The sequence below is a fragment of the Carcharhinus amblyrhynchos genome, chromosome 16, assembly GCF_965287045.1.
Source record: "Carcharhinus amblyrhynchos chromosome 16, sCarAmb.v2.hapA, whole genome shotgun sequence".
Lineage (NCBI taxonomy): Eukaryota > Metazoa > Chordata > Chondrichthyes > Carcharhiniformes > Carcharhinidae > Carcharhinus > Carcharhinus amblyrhynchos.
The window spans coordinates 16702495-16723326 of NC_137339.1; the positions used below are offsets into that span (position 1 = coordinate 16702495).

The 20832-nt window shown below is 42.1% G+C and overlaps 1 protein-coding gene across 1 annotated transcript in view; it reads right to left on the reverse strand.

Moving 5' to 3' along the window:
- Nucleotides 1-2825: 2825 nt before the first annotated feature.
- Nucleotides 2826-20832, reverse strand: part of manbal (mannosidase beta like) — a 64970-nt gene continuing 46963 nt past the window's right edge. The window contains exon 3 of the mRNA XM_080204763.1: nt 2826-9070. Coding sequence (XP_080060889.1) covers nt 8963-9070 — 108 coding nt within the window. The 3' untranslated portion in view covers nt 2826-8962. The remainder of the gene's footprint in view (nt 9071-20832) is intronic.

Here is a 20832-nt window from a genome sequence, read left to right on the forward strand (position 1 = left end):
AAGAAATAAATAACCTCACACTCTATAGTCATAGTGAAAGGTCACACGTTAAGAAGCAGCTATTTGCAGTTAAATACAAGTCATTGAAATCATTGCCATAAAAATAATTAAGAACGGATAACCTTACTTGCAGAGGTGGAAAGAACCAATATCTTCATGTTGCACGCTACCATAACAATGATTATGTATTTAATCATTGAAACAATGTCTGCAGGAATCCAGAATACATGGCTCATTCATAAATACTGCCACAAGAGCACTGATATACTGACCAGCAAAAGCAAATTTTTAGAAACAAAATAGAAAATGTCAAACTTAGAATGACCAGTTGGTGGGCAGGATTAATGAAGGCAGAATGTTGAGGCAGAATGGAATACAAGATAGATTTTTGGAATCATCATGATGTATACCCAATATAAATTTAACATTCTTACAAATGATTCTCATGCAACATACAATTAACTTTGTTAAATACCTGCCAATGTTGCGACAAATGATTAAATGAAAGATTAAACATACTGGTTGAAACCCATTCGGTCACAGCAAGGGAACTGGCCATTGATCGTACATAGCTACAGGAGTGGAATCAAATGAAAGGGAAGTTTGCAATTGCCTCCGAGACAAATTATAATGCTATTTCCCTGGTGGCAAAAGAGCAGTTTTCTGGGAGATGGAAGAAAATGTGCTTGACTGAAGAGTAATGGAAACAGTGGCCAAACATCAACAACAAATTGAAAACTCTTTGAACTCTATAAGAGCCAATTTGGGCTGAATTTCCTTGAACCTTTCCTTTTGAGCCTTCTCAATTTAGCAGCTGAGGTTTGGCTTCGACCACTGCACCCAGACAGAGGGCTTGGCTTGAAACTAAACTAGCATGGGCTTTTCTGCAATGAATGGTTCAGTAGTACACTTCAGTGCATTTATCCAATGAAGTAATTTTTCAAGCTTTGAAAGTATTCTAAGAGGCTCTCATTGTCTTCCTAAATGTTGCTTTCAAAGCTTAAAGTTTAGTTATTAGTCACAAGTAAGGCTTACGTTAACACTGCAATGAAGTTATTGTGAAATACGCCTGCTCGCCACATTCCGGCGCCTGTTCGGGTCAATGCACCTAACCAGCATGTCTCTCATACTGTGGAAGGAAACTGTAGCATTCAGAGGAAACCCACGCAGACACAGGGAGAATGTACAAACTCCACAGAGATAATGGCTCAAACCAGGAATCGAACCTGGGTCCCTGGCGCTGTGAGGCAGCAGTGCTAGCAATGTGCCACCATACTGCCCCAAGAGTTTCATCCCAAGAACTATTTTGTGGGTTCTTGTGGAAAACCGGATATCTTCAACTGCAGACAGGGGAGATGATGGCTTAGTGGTATCATCGCTAGATTATTAATCCAGAAACTCAGCTAAGGACTCAGGTTCAAATCCTGCCATGGCAGATGGTAGAATTTAATTCAATAAAAAACATTTAAAAATAAGAATCTATTGATAACCATGAAACCATTGTCAGGAAAACCCATTTAATTCATCAATGTCCTTTAGGGAAGGAAATCTGCCACCCTTAACCAGTCTGGCCAACATATGACTTTAGACCCACAACAATGTGGTTGACTCTCTACGGCCTTCAGGCAGGGGTGGGCAATAAATGCTGGGGATAGGCAATAAATGCTGGCCAGGCAGCGACGCCCATGTCCCATGAATGAATAAAAAAAACACATCTGCAGAAAATGATCACGTTTTCAGTAATGAGGGTTTTGACAGTGGTCTACTGCTGCAGTTTGACCATGAGCTGTGGTGCATGTGGTCAAAGACATATTATCTCTGACTAAATGAAGGGTATGTGCAATAATAGTTCCATTCTGGATAGTTTGGGTAAAAACTTCACCCAGATGCATGCATCAACATCTATAAAGTGATTTGCACAATTCTCACTCCTATGAACATCACAACCGTTTCGATTCCTTTTTAAAAGGAATTGAATTTTTCATAGAATAGAATCCCTACAATTCAGAAGTAGGCCATTCAGCTCAAGTATGCACTGACTCACTGAACAAGCATCTTATGCAGGCACCAACCATAATCCCACATATTTACCCCGGTAATGCCCTTAAACTACACACCTTGGGACAAACTTAGCATGGCCAATGAACCCAAACTGCACAACTTTGGAGTGGGGGAGAACACTGGAGCACCTGGAGGAAACGCATGTAGACACAGAAGAATGTACAAACTCCACACAGTCATTGAAGGCTAGAATTGAACCTGGGTTCCTGGCACTGTACTGCAGTACTAACCGCTGTGCTCCATTGTCCACCCTATAATGTTTGCAACAACTGTAATCGTGCTGAAGTACTTCTGGCCTTGGGTGAGGTTATAGCTGGGAACTGCCACAGCAAATGGAATCACTGAATTATTTAACAAGGCTAATCATATGTTGTCAGGGGGTTTGTCAAGGTGACACAATGAAGGCAAACTTTAAATGAACTTTCTTGATCGATTCTCCATTGCTACTTGGGTGGCAAGGATTGTTTTGTCCTGTTGTGCATTCAGCTTAATATTAGCTCGAATTGACACTGCAGCCGCCAAGCCTAAGGAAACTGCTTCAGAAACTATCCCAGCAGGTCAGAAATACCAGCATCTGGACAATTGGGCTGAAGTGATGGCTAGCAGACGATGGCCAAATATGGAACCATGAAGTTCAACTTTGCTATGCAAAGTCATCCATTCCCGTCATTTGTATTATGATCTCTGTCAAGACTGATGATGAATAAAGAGAAATTCAAACCCCCTATTATTAACTGAAAGAACGACAACCACAAGATTTCATGTTTAAAACAAAAACCTTTATTGTATAAGAATTAAACAAGGCAAGCATTATAATTTGCAATTTAGTAGTCAGAGCTGGAGTGTTGCTGAAAAGAGATGTTATTTGTCAAAGCTTCTCGTCTTGCACTCATCAGGGTGATCACAAGATTATAATCTGGAAATACTTACACTTTAGACTCAAAAATCTTAAAATATAAATATTGATAACCTGTCGAATTTTAGAATCATATAGTCCCACAGTGCAGAAGGTGGCCATTCTGCACATTGAGTCTGCACTGACTACAATCACACCCAGGCGCCATCCCCATAACCCCATGCATTTACCCTGGTTAGTTCCCCTGACACTAAGGGGCAATTTAGCATGACCAATCCACCTAACCCGCACATCTTTGGACTGTGGGAGGAAACCGGAGCACCCGGAGGAAACCCACGCAAACATGGGGAGAATGTGCAAATCCCACACAGACAGTGACCAGAGCTGGGAATTGAACCTGGATCCGTGGCGCTGAGTCAGTAGTGCTAACCACTGTGCCATCCAAGAGTGCTTTTATACACTACAAGGTCATCAGGTTTCATTTGCTTCTCCTGAAACCAAACCAAGGTATGCCACAGCTCTCTAGAACTTGCTTCAGTTCTCCTTAGTGTTCCAGCTATTTATCCTTAGAGTTATGAGATCTTGGGGTCCTTCCACTAGCTTAAGCAATCCTGCAAATCTCCTTCAATACCACATGAATAGGTTAGTTTATTTATTAGTGTCACAAGTAGGTTTACATTAGCACTGCAATAAAGTTATTGTGAAAATCCCTGAGTCGCCACACTCTAGTGCCTGTTCGGGTACACTGAAGGAGAATTTAGCTTGGCCAATGCATCTAACCAGCACATCTTTCAGACTGTGGGAGGGAACTGATGCAGACACGACACAGTGACCCAAGCCTGAAATCGAACCCACGTCCCTGCTGCTGTGAGGCAACAGTGTTCACCACTGTCCTACCCATTGTAGATTCCCACAGCTTAAGCACGGGCCTCACTCAAATTCTTGCTAGTGGCTTTTGCAATAAAAAAAAACTGACCCTGCCATACACACATTTGATTTCTGACAGCCCTCTGCTGTGGTTCCAACTGTTCAATATCTCCACACAGATTATCTGCCTGTCTCAAACCTGCTCCTAAGATGACTACCTGTATGAGCAAAACAAAAGCTGCATAAAAATCCAAAACAAACAAAAAAAAAGTCCTTCATTGCATAGCCTATTTATAAAGGAATGGCAGACCTGGAATGTCCAAAGATAAATTTAAACTCATTACATTTTTTCTTCAAAATAACCTTTTGATTCTGGAACCCACATGAGTTTTTTATATCTCCAGTGAGATAACTGTAGTCACCCTGTTCTCTACCAAGAGAACCATAGAGGGGTCACCCATTGTTTCAGGTTTTCCCATTTCCAAATTGGCCTGTAAATAAAGTAACCCTTTGATTTACACATACTTGAGGACTGTTTACCGGCTTCTCAACCAGATGTTTCCATTTATCTCGCAATCAAATGGAAATATAATATATAATAAATAGAAACTGGATGGCAAGGAGCACAGTGGTTAGCATTGTTGCTTCATGACACCAGGGACTCTTGGCTTAAGTCACTGTCTGTGTGGAGTCTGCACATTCTCCTCGTGTCTGTGTGGGTTTCCTCTGGGTGCTTTGGTTTCCTCCCATGTTCTGAAAGACGTGCTGGTTAGGTGCATTCACCCGAACAGCCACCGGACTATGACAAATAGGGGAATTGCACAGTAACTTCATTGCAGTGTTAATGTAAGCCTTGATTGTGATTAATAAATAAACTTTAAAAAGATATGCAAAATTTAAATTCCCAAACCAGAAGGTAAACTTCTAAAACATACAAATTAAAAAAAACACACATATTCGCAACATTTGTTTTACATAACTGAAGGAGATGGGGAACATGAACAAAATAACCTTTGAAATCATTCCTCACAATGTTAATTCGTTGCTTGATAACATTCAAGCTCAACACAACCATATCTAGTCCAGAAGAAACATTTTAAAATGAATTTTTCACATAGTTTGTATCCCAAAGAATTAGTGGTTTTGTTACAAATGGCTATCATGATCTATTTTGATAAACAATGTCTCCTACAAAGCCAGATTCAATTCTAACTCTATCCAGCTTAATACCATTCATAGCCTGCTATATCACACATTATTTTTCATACAGATTCAAGAGTTAATTTATTTACAATGCAATCAATTTTCTTCAGCTTCTCTACTGATAACTTGAAAGGAGAAAGCCAAGATTAATAAAAAATAAAGCATGATGAAAATGTAATGAAAGATTTATCCTGAAGCATCTATTTCTCAATGTGTTTTATGATACAGATTTATTGCCACTTTTGCACAGATATGAAAGAACTTGTGAGTCAATGCAATGGGGAAAGTTAAAACTTGATAGTCAGACCTTAAGTAAACCAAAGACAAAAAATTTCCAAACAGTGGGCAAATTAACATGTACAATAAAATTCCCTACTGCATTTAGTATCTCATATTTGAGGAGAAAGCATGTATTTTATCTGTTCTAAAATGACAGACTTGAGGCACTGAGAATCCGTACAAGCACTTGTCCAAAGGCTTCTTAATGCCAGTAAGATCCACAGTATTACTCAGATCTACAGATTACACACTAGAGCCCACAGGTACCAATTTAAGACTTAACCATAAGCTCCAGATCCAGATGTTCCAGATGCAATGTGTGACATTTTGTAACAATATATATTGATTTTCATAAATAGTTATGTTTGGCTATTACTGCCCACATTTGCACAAACTTTGTACCTTGAATAGCTTTGTACATTTTAAGCGAGATTTTGGTAATACAAACCAAAAGTTTACATTCTTAATACAAAGAAAATAGCCTACAATGCAGAATAAAAAACAACAGCGATAAGGTTCACTTACATTTCAGAAGTATGTAAAGTGTGTTGGTCACAATGACAAATACTAGTTTCAATACATTTTAATCATTGAAAGCGATCTTTTAATTCTAAAAGCAACCAGTACATCTTCATAAAATGAATGCACCATCTCAACAGATCAGCAAATTAATATCACTTTAAGTGGAAGAAACATCATTGACAGAGAGATTCTTCATTTTATTGACTTCCAGAAAATGCAAAGTAAAGTTCTCCAGTCCCATTGTGATGCATGACATCTGAGAATTTCTATACACAATGTGTTTGAAGCAGTTATAATTTATGATTTTAATATGAACTGTGCAATGACCTTCTACCGCCAAATAAATGGGAAATCCCAAACACGTCAATTAAAATGTAAAGCCAACATGAGACAAACTACCCCATTAGGTTTCTGACTTCAAAGGCATCATCCGGAAGCTTTTTAGGGTGGGAAAAAGAAAGTGAAATTCGAAAGGGGAAAGAGAGATATTTCAACAGATCTTCAGTCTTAAAGAAACAAAGAGCAGGAATTAATGGATTCTTTTCAAATTGGTAGGCAGTAACTAGTGGGGTACCACAGGGATCGGTGTTGGGACCCCAGCTATTCACAATACATGTTAATGATTTGGATGAGGGAACAAAATGTAACATCTCAAAACTTGCAGATGACAGCAAGTTGGGTGGGAGGTGAACTGTGACGAGGATGCTTCAGCATGATCTGGACAGGTTGGGTGAGTGGGCAAATCAATGGCAGATGCAATATAATTTGGATAAATGTGAGATTATTCACTTTGGAAGCAAAAACAAGAAGGCAGATTACTAGCTGAATGGCTGCAAAGTGGGAGAGGGGAGTGTGCAGCAGAATCTGGGTGTCCTTGTGCACCAGTCGCTGAAGGTAAGCATACAGGTACAGCAGGTGGTAAAAAAGGCAAATAGTATGTTGGCCTTCATTGCAAAAGATCTGGAATACAGGAGCAGGGATGTGTTGTTGCAATTATACAGGGCCTTGGTGAGGCCATGCCTAGAATATTGTGTGCAGTTTTGGTCTCCTTTTCTGAGGAAGGATGTTCTTGTTCTCAAGGGAGTGCAGCAAAGGTTTACCAGGCTGATTCCGGGAATGGCAGGACTGATATCTGAGGAGAAATTGACTAGGTTAGGATTGTTTTCACTGGAGTTCAGACAATGAGGGGTGGGGGGGAGGTCTTATAAAGACTTACAAAATTCTTACAGGACTAGACAGGGTAGATGTAGGAAGGATGTTCCCAATGTTGGGGGTGTCCAGAACCAGGGGTCACAGTCTGAGGATACAGGTTATGCCATTTAGGATGGAGATGAGGAGACATTTCTTCACCCAAAGAGTGGTGAGTCTGTGGAGTTCATTACCACGGGAAGTAGTTGGTGCCAAAACATTGAATGTATTCAAGAGGCAGCCAGATATAGCACTTGGGGAGAATGGGATCAAGGGTTTTGGGGAGAAAGCAGGATTAGGCTATTGAGTTGGACGATCAGCCACAATCGTGATGAATGGCAGAGCAAGCTCAAAGGGCCAAATGGCTTCCTCCTATTCCCATCTTCTATAAAGATCACATCCAAACATGCAGAACATATTGGCAGGATGGGAGATTCTGCTTATCTAAATTCAGTTCTTTTCTGAGCACAGGTCTCAAATGGTGCTGGGCTGCTTAATACAGAAATGCAAATGAATTCCAAGGTGTTTTATGTTATGGGCTTGCTATTAGCTGCTAACATTTCAGTCGCACTTGACACCATGCACAAGGTAAAATTCTCAATTCTGCTGTCAGCAGATACCCAAGCACTAAAATCCCCAGGAAAGGATGTTAAAGAAAACAAAATAGCCATGAACATTGCTTCCTGGCATTGGTGAAGGGAGGTGGAAGGGTCCTGATGTTACACAAGATCAAGAGATTGCTTATGGTATTTGGGCCCAGCTTTTTGGGAGAGAATTTGGAACCAGCATGATAAAAGTGCTGAGTTATATCTAGCATACTGGGGATGTGAACTCCTTTTTGGTCTCTGAACACTGGAAGACAAAATATCAGTGGTCACACATGTTCAAAGTGTTATAAGCACTTATCCCTATTTACTATTCAGGGTGCATTCTAGTAGTGTATAAGCATGGAGGAGAGTTGCACATAAATTGCTCTCCTGAGACTAAAATCCATGGGAATATAAAAGAGCCTTTAGTTGTATGCATGAGCAGCTATTTTCAATGAAGTATAAAGGTATAAAGTCACCAACACCATGAAGCTGGTTACAAATTGGTAATTTTTCAAATTCCCAGATGATGCAAGAGAGATGGGATAGAAAGATGGGATACAAAATTAAGGTCGCGGTGGCAACATCTTTGTGGAACACCATGGGTGAAATTTTTCCCAATAAATATCAAGTGTTAGATTCTGACTGAAAATCAGCATGTTTCTCCCTAGAAACACAGTCAGGTTTTCTCTCTATATATTGTGACACTTGGTCAAAAAATAGCAGTGGGGGTTGCAGGGGTGGGGAGTGGTTTGGGCTTTCATTCTTAAGGGTCAGGCCTAATGCAATGGCAAGGTCAGCTCGACTGAGATTGAGGCACCACTTTTAAAGGTTGTCTTAACCTCAAAGCAAAGAGTCAGATTCCCCTCCCCCCACCATCCCAAACCAACATTGCCAGCAATCTCCCATCCCCCATCATCATCCTGCACTCCTTGGCACTGCCTTGGTGCCACATCAAGGCATGTCCTGCCACGTTTCTGACCACACTGTCCTCCATACCTCCGCCACGCCAGCAAGGTTGAAGCACACAATGATCCCAGAAGCAATGGCATAAAGCTGTTTATGAATATTTAAATATATTTAAGTTAATGATAAACAGGTTCACGGATTTGCTGACCAATTAGGTCGCCAGCAGGGAGAGAGGGGTGCAGGAGGATTTTGGGGACGGGGTGGGGGGTGGAATCTCCCCAGCACAAATCCTTTTATGGCCATCTTGTGAAGATTTAATGGCCATAATGAGATTTGTAGCTGTGGAAAAGGGGCCCGGAAAATCACTCCCCATAATATATGCAAACAGCAATGAATAAAAATGTTCATCCATTTTCAGGAACGGTGAATAGGAAGCCAGAACCACCACAGGAATTTCTATGTTGATTTTATTCCAATCTCTTCCAGTAACCTATCTCTTCTTCTTGCTCTCTTTCTTGGCTTTTTTGCCTGATGAAGGGGTTATTGGCTTCTGCTTCTTAGCGACATCCAAAGGTTTTGACTCCGGTTGGTCCCATTCCTGATTAAGTTAAAGAAAACAAAAGCATTTAGTAAAATTTAAAACATTTAAAAATAAGCACTCTTTTTCATTCTTGGCCCATTCTAATGCTGAATAAAGTTTAACAGGGGCCCAATTCAAAGACACTTCACAAATGTTAACAACTTTGCTGACACGTCTACTGTGTGGCACTTTATCAAACATCTTTTGGACATCCACGTAAGACACCTCAAGGACATAACCCTCAACTATCCACTCTGTTACCTCATCAAAAAGTTAATTAAGTTAGTTAAACACAATTTGCTGTTAACAATCCATGCTGACTTTCTTTTTACTAATCTGGAATGTCCAGTGGACTGTTAATTTTCTCCAGCATTATTGCGTCTGCAAGATTTTCCACCACCGACATTAAACTGTTGGCCGATCATTGATGGATTTACCCTGACACACTTTTATGAACAAAGGTTTAACACATGCAGTTCTGCATTGCTCTGGCATTATTGCCATATCTAAGGAGGATTGGAATAATATAACCCGTACCGTTGCCATTTCTATTCTCAGTTTTCTCCTCAGCCCCGTTCCATTTGCCCTGGAGGTTTATCAACCTTTAGGTGTAGATAGCCTGTCTGACACCTCGGGCAGAATCTTCCCCAAAAAATTTCAGCATGGGTGAAAATGGAAGTGTTCCGCGCTGCTCATTTGGGCGAGGTGGCACTGCAATCTTCTGGCACTGTCAGGTTTTCTGACAGCTAGGAGCTTTGCACTGGTGCAGGGAGGGGGTCATGATGTAGAGATGCCGTAAGCTTGTGGGATTACTATCAAATAAACTGGTTGGACTTAAACCTGGTGTGGTGAGACTTCTTGTAGGGAGTGGGTGGGCAGAGACTTAGTACTCCGGAGAAGTCGGCTTCAGAGCATTGGGGTGCCATTGCACAGGGTGCCCCAATCTCCCAGTGAACTGGGAGACCAACGCCCATTTCTCCCCACATCATCAGCAGCATTGCTACCCCGCACCCCCCCAACCCCAAACTACACCAACACAAGCCGCTGGCATCAGGAGCCTGCTGACGAGTCCCCTGGAAGACTGTTAAAGAGGTGCCGGGAGGCTGGCAATCTGATTTGTACCAGATGCAGATTGGATTTTTGATGTCCCACGCTATCTTCCCGGCTCACCACGCTGATCGAGTAGCAAGGCGAGCTAGTAAGATCGTGCCTCTCCTGTTATCACTCATCCACAATCTCAACTACCTCGTCTTTTCACTATGACTTTGGCAGCATCTTCTTCCTTGGTAAAGACAGCTGCAAAGTTCTTATTTATTACCTCAGCCATACTCTTTCAGTCCACTGTCCACCTCATTCTATTTAAAACATAGAGATGGCCGGACAGAACAAAAAGACCAAGATTATCTAGTTTGCCTTTCACAGTTTCATGATGCAACAATAATGGAGGTGTTGGCCACTTGTCACCAATCTAGGTCAATTAGTCTGCAATAAACTGGGATATGACAAGTGGAAAGTGTCCAGAAGTGAAATGTTAGAAAATAAGAAAAGGACCAGAATGCCACATGGCCCCTTGTGACTGCTCCGCCATTCAGTACAATCATGGCTAATTATATTTTGCCATGCCATTTTTCCGCCTATTCCACACATTCAGAGAAGTCCCATAGTGAGGAAGCCATTCAGCCCACTGAGGCTACACCTATTCTCTGAAAGAGCATCTTACCCAGGTCCATCCCCCCTTACCCCTTCCCCATAACCACACATATTTAGCAAGCCAATTCAGCTAAACTGCACCTCTTTGGACTGTGGGGGGAAACTGGAGGAAACCAACAAAGACGTGGGGAGAAAGTACGAACTCCACACAGTTACCCAAAATCGGAATTGAACCCAGGTCACTTACACCGTGAGGCAGTAGTGCTAACCACTGTGCTGTCCTGGATTCTCTGAGACACCAAATATATATCTATCTCTGACTTAAAAATATTCAATGATGGAGAATTCACAACCCTCTGGGGTAGAAACTTCCAAAGATTCACAACCCTCTGAGCGAACACATTTCACCTCATTGAAGCCCTAACTGATTGATCGCTTATCCTGGGACTGTGACTCCTAACCCATCCCAATCCATCCTACTCTTTCTTACCTCAGTTTTTTTCCCCCTCTGGCTTCTCAAAGTGTATTTAAACACAGAAACCTTTAAACTTACCTGGTTTATGACAGCTAGTGCAGTAAATGGACAGCGTAGCTAATTCCCCTCATGTCGCTGCCCTGCACTAAAAGCCTCAGGAACCAGGTACGCTGCACATTCTCAGCTGGCCAGGCTTAGGAGAGCAGGCAAGAAACCGTGCAGCTCCCCACCTGGGGTAAGCAAGAAGTTTCCTGACAGGTAATCAAGTCTTAAAGGCACAGACAACGTGAGCGGAGAGAGGGTTAAGCACAGGTTAAAAAGATGTGCATTTTGTCACGTCATGGTAAGCAAAAGGAGCAGGAAACAGCAATCTGACTGCAACTGTCCCATCTCCTAAGCTCTGGGCCCAATGATTCTGCAGATTAGTTTGGAATTTATACCCAACCCCTCCTTCAAACACAGGCCAGCTCCCTATGATTCCACACGAGGTAAAAATAGATGGTCTGTATTATCAGGTTTCTGTTAGAAACCTAAACACTGAAATCCACGCCACCTCTGAACCTCTGAGAACTTGCTACATCAAAATAATAATTCATCATAATCCAATTGTGCCTCGCCTCAAATCATTCTGGTTGCTCTCTCGATGTGTTTTCAATAACTGTAATGCCCTTTTCTCATTGCTGCCACCTGAACTGTGCACATAATCGAAATGCAATTGCATCAATGATTTGTAAATGGCAGGATTATTGCAATATGTGGGTTGATATTGACCTTTCCGTACATCCCGACATCCGATTTGTTTTACTCGCTGCCTTTGAACATCGTTGCCATAGTTTCAGTTTATTGTCAGTCACAATTCTCAGATCGCTTCCATTTTCACCTAATTTTCTTTCAATTTAAGTAACAGAATAGTCCATCCTGAATATTGTTTTGTCCACTAAACGGCGCATTTTGAACTTTTCCGCATTGAATTTCATCCGTCTACCCTATTTTCAAACTTATTTAAATTGTGGAACTTATCCTAATCCGTTTCAAGGTCTGCCATTTGTGCTAGTTCTGTGTCATCTGTAAAGTTAATCACCGGCTTGTGAATCTACCAGAAGATTTATGAAAATATTAAAGTAAAGATGGTACTAGGCAAACCCCGTACTGCCAGTCAATTACATATTTGCTGTAAAACTTCTCCACTGATTACATTTTCAAAGCAGCCTTTCCAAATAAACTGTATAAAAAAGCCTCCTTGAAGTGCATTCCCAAAATCCTTTGTTGTAACTTTTCTGCAAGGAAAACACTAAATTAGATTGCAAGGCATCACCTTCATGAAATGATCTTTATGATTTTATTTCTATCCAGATCCTTTGTGAGTAAATCTTTCATAAACTCTTGTGCTTCATAAGCTGTTCCCAGGGACGCAGACGAAGACAAACATCAACTGCTATTGAATGCAACTCGTCAAATGACACTCTTCCATCTGCACAAAATGTGTCGGTCTTACATAAGAACATAAGAACTAGGAGCAGGAGTAGGCCATCTAGCCCTTCGAGCCTGTCCTGCCATTCAATAAGATCATGGCTGATCTGAAGTGGATCAGTTCCACTTTCCCGCTTTCTCCCCATAACCCTTAATTCCCCTGTCTATCAGAAATCTACCTACCCGTGACTTAAATAGAGCTGCCCATGATCAAGTGTTGCAGATTGGCATATTCCAAGGATCTGATCTAGGTGGTCCGAGTGCACATTGAAACGTGGGACAGCGCTACAAATGGACAAGGCTCAACTGGAAAGGCCACCAACTAAAGCCTTTCTGTCACAGAACATTGAAGTGGGGAAGACGGCATTGGACTGGGGTGGACACAGCAAGAAGTCTTACAACACCAGGTTAAAGTCCAACAGGTTTATTTGGGATCACGAGCTTTCGGAGCCCTGGTCCTTCATCACCTGATCAGCAGTGGTCCAAAAGCTCCTGATCCCAAATAAAGCTGTTGGACTTTAACTTGGTGTTGTGAGACTTCTCACTGTGATGACCCCAGTCCAACACCGACATCTCCACTCTACTAACCTGATGAAGGAGCAGCACTCCAAAAGCTCGTGATTCCAAATAAACCTGCTGGACTTTAACCTGGTGTTGTGAGACTTCTTACGTAGAACACCGATGGTGTAGATCCTGCATAAAGACCCTTGTGTGCAGCAGAGAATGTTTGACATAAAATGTATATTGTAACTGTAACCTGTAATTCTGAAGCTGAAAAGCATATCAGAGGGCCACACCCTGTATTGAAAGAAATTGAGCTGTATTGTACTTTGAACTGTGATGCAATGTACTGGTTCAAGTTCATGAAGGAAATATATTTTTGGGAAAACTGACGAAGACAGAATTTCAGTTATCATCCTCTCCCGTATTTAACTTTCAGTCATCTTACTCCATTCTAGAGCTGACAGACCTCTGACAAAGAGTCATCCAGACTTGAAACATTACCTCTATTCTCCCTCCACAGATGCTGTTAGACCTGCTGAGATTTTCCAGCATTTTCTGTTTTTGTTCAAATTTGCCAAGCCTGTTCTGACTAAGGCTTCTCAAGTGTGTAAAATTGGTCCTCTTAAAATCTGATAATTTTGTTTGTGTTTTTATAACCTATCCAATCATATTATGACCACTTACATGTAAAATCTCACTCGCCTTCGCGCTAGAGATTTAAACCTCCCCCCATGACACAACCAAATTCCAAGATGCTTTATCCCCTCGCTGTGACCCTTATGTCATGCAGCAATCAATAATAAGAACATAAGAAATAGGAGCAGGAGTAGGCCATCTAGCCCCTCGAGCCTGCCCTGCCATTCAAAAAGATCATGGCTCATCTGAAAGTGGTTCAGTTCCACTTATCCGCGTGCTCCCCATAACCCTTAATTCCCTTATTGGTCAGATGCCTTACAGACATAACGCCTTACTGATCTCATCCCACAGTTCCAGGCTAAGGCTTTCAAACTAGCCTGGGGGGGGTCTGTGGCATAACTCCCATACCTTTGAGATAGTAGTGGAAAATTAAAAAGGTCTAAGATTACAGTAAATGAAACGTTATCTCCCCAGTGAAACACAATAAGGTTGCAGACAAAGTTATTGTTTCAACGCAACTGACAAGATGATACATTTGGTCTTTTTCATCATGCGGCTTACAATTCTGTTTCTCTTGCCAGTAACAGTGTCCTGCATTCATTAGAGCAGCAGCAGAGAACTGCTGGGAGGTAAAGTTCATATTTTTCAAAAAATTGGACTAAAATTATTTGGGCCACTTCAGCCAGTCGGGGTATTTTGGTGAAAATATCAATCTCACTCGTTCAAATAAACATTGCTATTATTCATAATGCTTCAAAAGTAAAAACGCTATGCTAAAGGTCCCCCAGTACGAAAAGCTCTGCCATAAGAGGTGAAATAAATTTTGATGAAGCATCCTATATAAACAATGACTTCATGTATTTTCTGTGGTAGGTTGCGCACACACAGCACAAAACGATGTTATTGCGCACTAACTAGGAATATGACAAGCTCAATCTATTATATTTTATACAGCCGGAGGAACTTTTAAAAATACTCAAGATCAATTTTTCGTTTTCTTAATACATTTAAGAGAATGAATCACTGTTAGATATTCGTGGGAAAACACAACGCATTTGTATGACTTTCTTCTGACTGTCACTTTATTGGAAACATTAATCTATTTACAATACTTGCATTCAATTCATGAGGGCTGTCATAAAATACAATTCAAGTCGGCAAAGGTAGTCTGTGAGTTGAGGTTATGGAATGCTTCTGAGGGAGTTTCTTTGAACAATACCTCATGGCAATAATTAAGAATAGACTTATTTTAGATCAAGTATGGTGTAATTAGGAAAGATTAATTAGTAATCCCAGTGGGGAAGAACCTCTGGGAAAATGTGATCATCAGACAACTGAATGCCTTATAAAATTTGAGAGCAACAGACTCAATTCCAAATCTAGGACTGTAAACTTATCAAACAGTGGCACAAAGGTTAGCACTGCTGCCTCATAGTGCCAGGACCCGGGTTTGATTCTCAGCTTGAGTCACTGTGTGGAGTTTGCACGTTCCCCCGTGTGTGCGTGAGTTTCCTCCAGGTGCTCTATTTTCCTCCCACAGTCCAAAGGTGTGCAAGTTAGGTGGATTGGCCATGCTAAATTCTCCTTTTCAGTATACCCCAACAGTAACTTCATTGCAGTGTGAATGTAAACCTACTGGTGACTATTAAATAAACTTTATGGTATGGAGGGGAGCTGGCAGGGGTTGATTGGGTAAATAAATTAAAAGTTATGGTAATAAAAAAAGAGAAGCATCTGAAGTAAAGATTCAACATTTTCAATGCAAGCGTATTGCATTATAAATCATTTATTCAAATGAAAAACATCCAGGGATCTAAGCAAGTCAAGGGCAGCATTAGTTTAAAATAAGAATTTATGATGTTATGAAGAATATTAGTAAACCTGAGAATTGGGAGATTTTTTAAATGAAAGAGCAATAGGAAATTTGATATAAGGGAGGAAAATAGTTGAATAACAATGATCTAGTAATTATAAAGAAGAATGATCTATTCATTGTAAAAACAGATCTCAGCTTTTACAAACATATTAAAAAGTATAGTTAAAGTAAATATTAGTCACTTGGAGAGGGTGGCAGTAGGAAGTATGGGGAGTGAGAAAATGGCAAAGTCATTGAACAAACATTTTGGTCCTGATTATTTTGGAGTCAGCAGAGCTTTAAAAGGGTAGGTGGAATTGGATTCTGGTATTCCTGCCAATTCCAGAAATCTTTGCCAAGCCCAATCTGAAAGTAGACATGGAGGAAATCTAGTCTCGACGCAGGAAACAAAAATAAAGCATCCACTTTGAAATACATTGTCTCTCTTACTTTATCATAAAGCTTTTTATCAATTAAAGTGATACTATCAGTGACAAAAAATATTTACCTATTTCACAATTCTTAATCTTATGTAAATAAGTACACATGTATTGAAAAACCCTTGAAAGATCAGTTCATAACAAAATAAAAATGTCAAACAAACAAAACTAACATTCTCCTTAAGCTGTGCCAATATTGCTTCATGAGTATAATCCATCAGCCATTTTGACGGCACATAATGTACATGCATAATGTGAACACCTGGATAAAACAGACGTCTACTCACATTAATACGGTTGTCACAAATGATAGACTGTGACTAAGGTAAACTATCCTTCCACAATTTTCAATCTGCCTGTAACTTTTCACATGGTTGGTCTACAGCAGCCTCCACCAATGCTGTTCCATTAATTGGATATCAGTGGGGGGTGCTCTCATATAGTTCTACTCTTAATTGTCTAATCATAACCAGAATATTATCTGCAATGGCTTCTTGCCCTGCTCCCACACTGTTGCTTTCACCGTCCCTCAGGGATCCATCTTTGTCCCTTTCCTATTTCTCAGCTGCATACTGCCCTTGGTGACATAATCCAAATACATAGAACATAGAACATAGAACACTACAGCACAAACAGGCCCTTCGGCCCACAAGTTGCGCCGATCACATCATCACCTACCAACCTACAGACCTATCTATAACCCTCAATCTCATTAAACCCCATATACTCATCCAGAACTCTTTTAAAAGACCCCAGCGAGTTCGCCTCCACCACCACTGACGGCAGCCGATTCCATTCACTCACCACCCTCTGAGTGAAAAACTTACCCCTAACATCACTTCTGAACCTCCCTCCCCGCACCTTAAATCTGTGTCCTCTCGTAGCGACCATTTCAAACCGGGGAAATAGCCTCTGAGAGTCCACCCTATCTATTCCTCTCAACATTTTGTAAACTTCTATCAGGTCGCCTCTCAACCTTCATCTCTCCAGGGAAAAGAGTCCCAGCTCCCTCAACCTAACTTCATAAGGCATGCCTCCCAGTCCAGGCAACATCCTTGTAAATCTCCTCTGCACCCTTTCAATAGCTTCTACATCCTTCCTATAGTGAGGCGACCAGAACTGCGCACAATACTCCAAATGAGGCCTGACAAGGGTCTTATAAAGTTCCAGCATTACCTCCCGACTCCTAAACTCAATCCCTCGATTAATGAAGGCCAGTACACCATACGCCTTCTTGACCACCTCCTCCACCTGCGAGGCCGATTTAAGAGTCCTGTGGACCCGGACCCCAAGATCCTTCTGCTCCTCAACACTACTCAGACTTCTGCCCTTAATAGTGTACTCGTTCATCCCGTTGGTTCTGCCAAAATGGACGACTACACATTTATCCGCGTTGAAGTCCATCTGCCACTTCTCCGCCCAGTCCTGCATCCTATCTATGTCCTGCTGCAACTTTTGCCATCCTTCCAGATCATCCACAACACCACCGACCTTCTTGTCATCAGCGAACTTACTTACCCATCCCTCCACTTCCTCATCCAGGTCATTTATGAAAATGACAAACAACAAGGGTCCCAGAACAGATCCTTGAGGCACTCCGCTGGTGACTGACCTCCATTCAGAAAAAGCCCCAACCACAACCACTCTCTGCCTTCTGCAGGCAAGCCAGTTCTGGATCCACAAGGCCAAAGGCCCTTGGATCCCATGCCCTCTCACCTTCTCAAGAAGTCTTGCATGGGGGACCTTATCAAACGCCTTGCTGAAGTCCATGTACACTACGTCCACGGCACTTCCTTCGTCAATGTGTTCAGTCACATTATCGAAGAACTCAACTAGGCTTGTAAGGCACGACCTGCCCTTGACAAATCCATGCTGACTATTCCTGATCATGTCAAACCTCTCCAAATGTTCGTAAATCTTGTCCCTCAGAAGCCTCTCCATCAGCTTACCAACCACTGAGGTCAGACTCACCGGTCGGTAATTTCCCGGGCTATCTCTGTTCCCTTTCTTAAAAATAGGAACTACATCCGCAATCCTCCAATCCTCTGGAACCTCTCCCGTCTCCATTGACGACGCAAAGATCATCGCCAGGGGCTCTGCAATCTCTTCCCTCGCCTCCCACAGTATCCTGGGGTACATCCCATCTGGTCCCGGCGACTTATCTACCTTGATAGAATTCAAAAGTTCCAACACATCCTCCTCCTTAATATTCACGTACTCAATCCTTTCCATCTGCTGCAAATCCATAACAAAATCTCCCAGATCGGCTTCCACCGTGAATACTGAGGCGAAGTACTCGTTAAGCACCTCCGCCATTTCTTCTGGTTCCACACAAACCTTTCCCCCCTCACCTTTTATAGGTCCTATCCCTTCTCTTCTTATCCTTTTACCTTTCACATATTTATAGAAGGCCTTGGGATTCTCCTTAATCTTACCCGCCAAGGTCTTCTCATGACCCCTTCTGGCTCTCCTAATTTCCCTTTTAAGTTCCCTCCTACAGTCCTTATACTCCTCAAGATCTTTAACATCTCCTAATTCCCTGAACCTCTTGTACACCTTCCTTTTCTTCCTGACTAGGTTCAACACATCCTTTGTGCACCACGGTTCCCTCGACCCACCAAAACCCCCTCGTCTCATCGGAACGTTGTCATTCAGAGCTCCAGACACACATTCCTTGAATATCTGCCACCTTCCTTCGGTACTTTTCCCTAAGAACGCCTCCTTCCAGTTTATTTGTCCAAGTAACTTCCTGACTTCTTCGTATCTCCCCTTACCCCAGACAAACACCTTCCTAGCCTGCCTGATCCTATCTCGTTCCAACGCAATTGTGAAGGAGATAGAATTATGGTCACCATATCCAAGATGCTCTCCTACCGAAAGATCCATCACCTGCCCTGGTTCATTTGCCAGTACCAGGTCAAGTACAGCCTCTCCCCTCGTAGGCTTGTCCACATACTGCGTCAGGAAACCTTCCTGAACACACCTAACAAACTCCTCCCCATCTATACCCCTTACCCTAGGGATATTCCAGTCGATGTTTGGGAAATTGAAGTCTCCCATCACGACAACTCTGTTATTAAAACATCTCTCCAGAATCTGTTTCCCTATTTGCACTTCAACTTCCCTGTCACTATTGGGCGGCCTATAGATTACACCCAGCAAAGTTTTTGACCCTTTGCTGTTCCTAACTTCCACCCACAGAGATTCTGTAGACAATCCCTCCACAACATCCTCTTTCTCTGTAGCCATGACACTATCCCTGATCAACAGTGCCACGCCACCACCCCTTCTGCCACCCTCCCTGTCCTTCCTGAAGCACCTGAAGCCTGGCACCTGAAGTACCCAGTCCTGTCCCTGAGACATCCAAGTCTCCGTAATGGCCACCACATCACAATCCCAAACAGCTATCCACGCCCTAAGCTCATCTACCTTATTCACTATACTCCTTGCATTAAAATATATACACTTCAGCCCCTCAGTCTGGGCATTTCCCATCTCCACCACCTGTCTAACCTCCCTCCTATACTGCCTGCGGTCCTCCCCTACCTGGGAGCGAACCTCCTCCGTCCCAGTTTCCCCATCACAGTTCCCTCCCCCCATCCTTTCTAGTTTAAAGTCCCCCCGGTAGCCTTAGCCAGTCTTCCCGCCAAGATACTAGTCCCCCTGGTATTTAAGTGCCACCCGTCCCTACTATAGAGGTCCCACCTACCCCTAAAGAGGTCCCAGTGATCTAGGAACCGAAATCCCTGCCCTCTACACCAGTCCCTCAGCCACGCATTCACCCAAAATACAAAGCAGTCATTTTCACATTCAGTTCTACCTCATTGCTATCCCTTTTGACTCCTCCAAAGTTGTAAAATTACCAGACTGCTTATCCAACATCTAGTGCTGGATACCCAGATGGTTTCTCCAAGGAAATAATAGGAAGTTCAAAAACATTGTTTTCCATTTCATCTCCAAACTCCATTCTCTAACTACCAATTCTATCCCTCTCCCTAGTAAACAATCAGTGACTAAACCAGTCTGCTTGCAACCTTGTCGTACTTGATCCCAAAATGAGCTTTCAACTTCATATTCATGCCATCATTAAGATCGCCCATTTCAACCTCCAAAGCATTGCCAGATTTTGACCCAGTCACAGCTCATCTGCTGTTGAATCCCTCATTTATCACTAGACTTGACTATTCCAATGTATCCCTGACTGGTCGCTCACATCTGTCCTCTGTAATCTTGAGGTCATCCAAAATCTTGCTCTCTGTGTCTCAATTTGTACTAGTTCCATTCTTCCATCACCCAGCTGCTAGCTGATAGACAGTGTCTCCTGGCCAGTAAGATTAATATTTTAAAATTCTCATTCTTGGTTTCAAACCCCTCATCCTCCCCCATCTTTCTATTCCCCTCCAACCCTTCAAGATGCCTAGTGGTATTATCGCTAGACTGTTAATCCAGAAACTCAGCTATTGTTTTAGGGACTTGGGTTCGAATCTGGTTCACTAATGTCCTTTAGGCAAGGAAATCTCTCATCCTTACTTGGTCTAGCTTCCATGTGACTCCAGAGCCATGGCAAGATGGTTGACTCTCAACTACCCTCCAAAGTAATTAGGGATGGGCAATAAATGCCAGCCAGTTTCACCCTTGCCCCACGAACGAATTAAAAAAAAAACTTGCCTCTTGAACATCGGCAATTTTAATACATCACTGGGGCCATGACTTCAATTACCTAGGACCTAAAGCTTGGAAATCCCTCCCT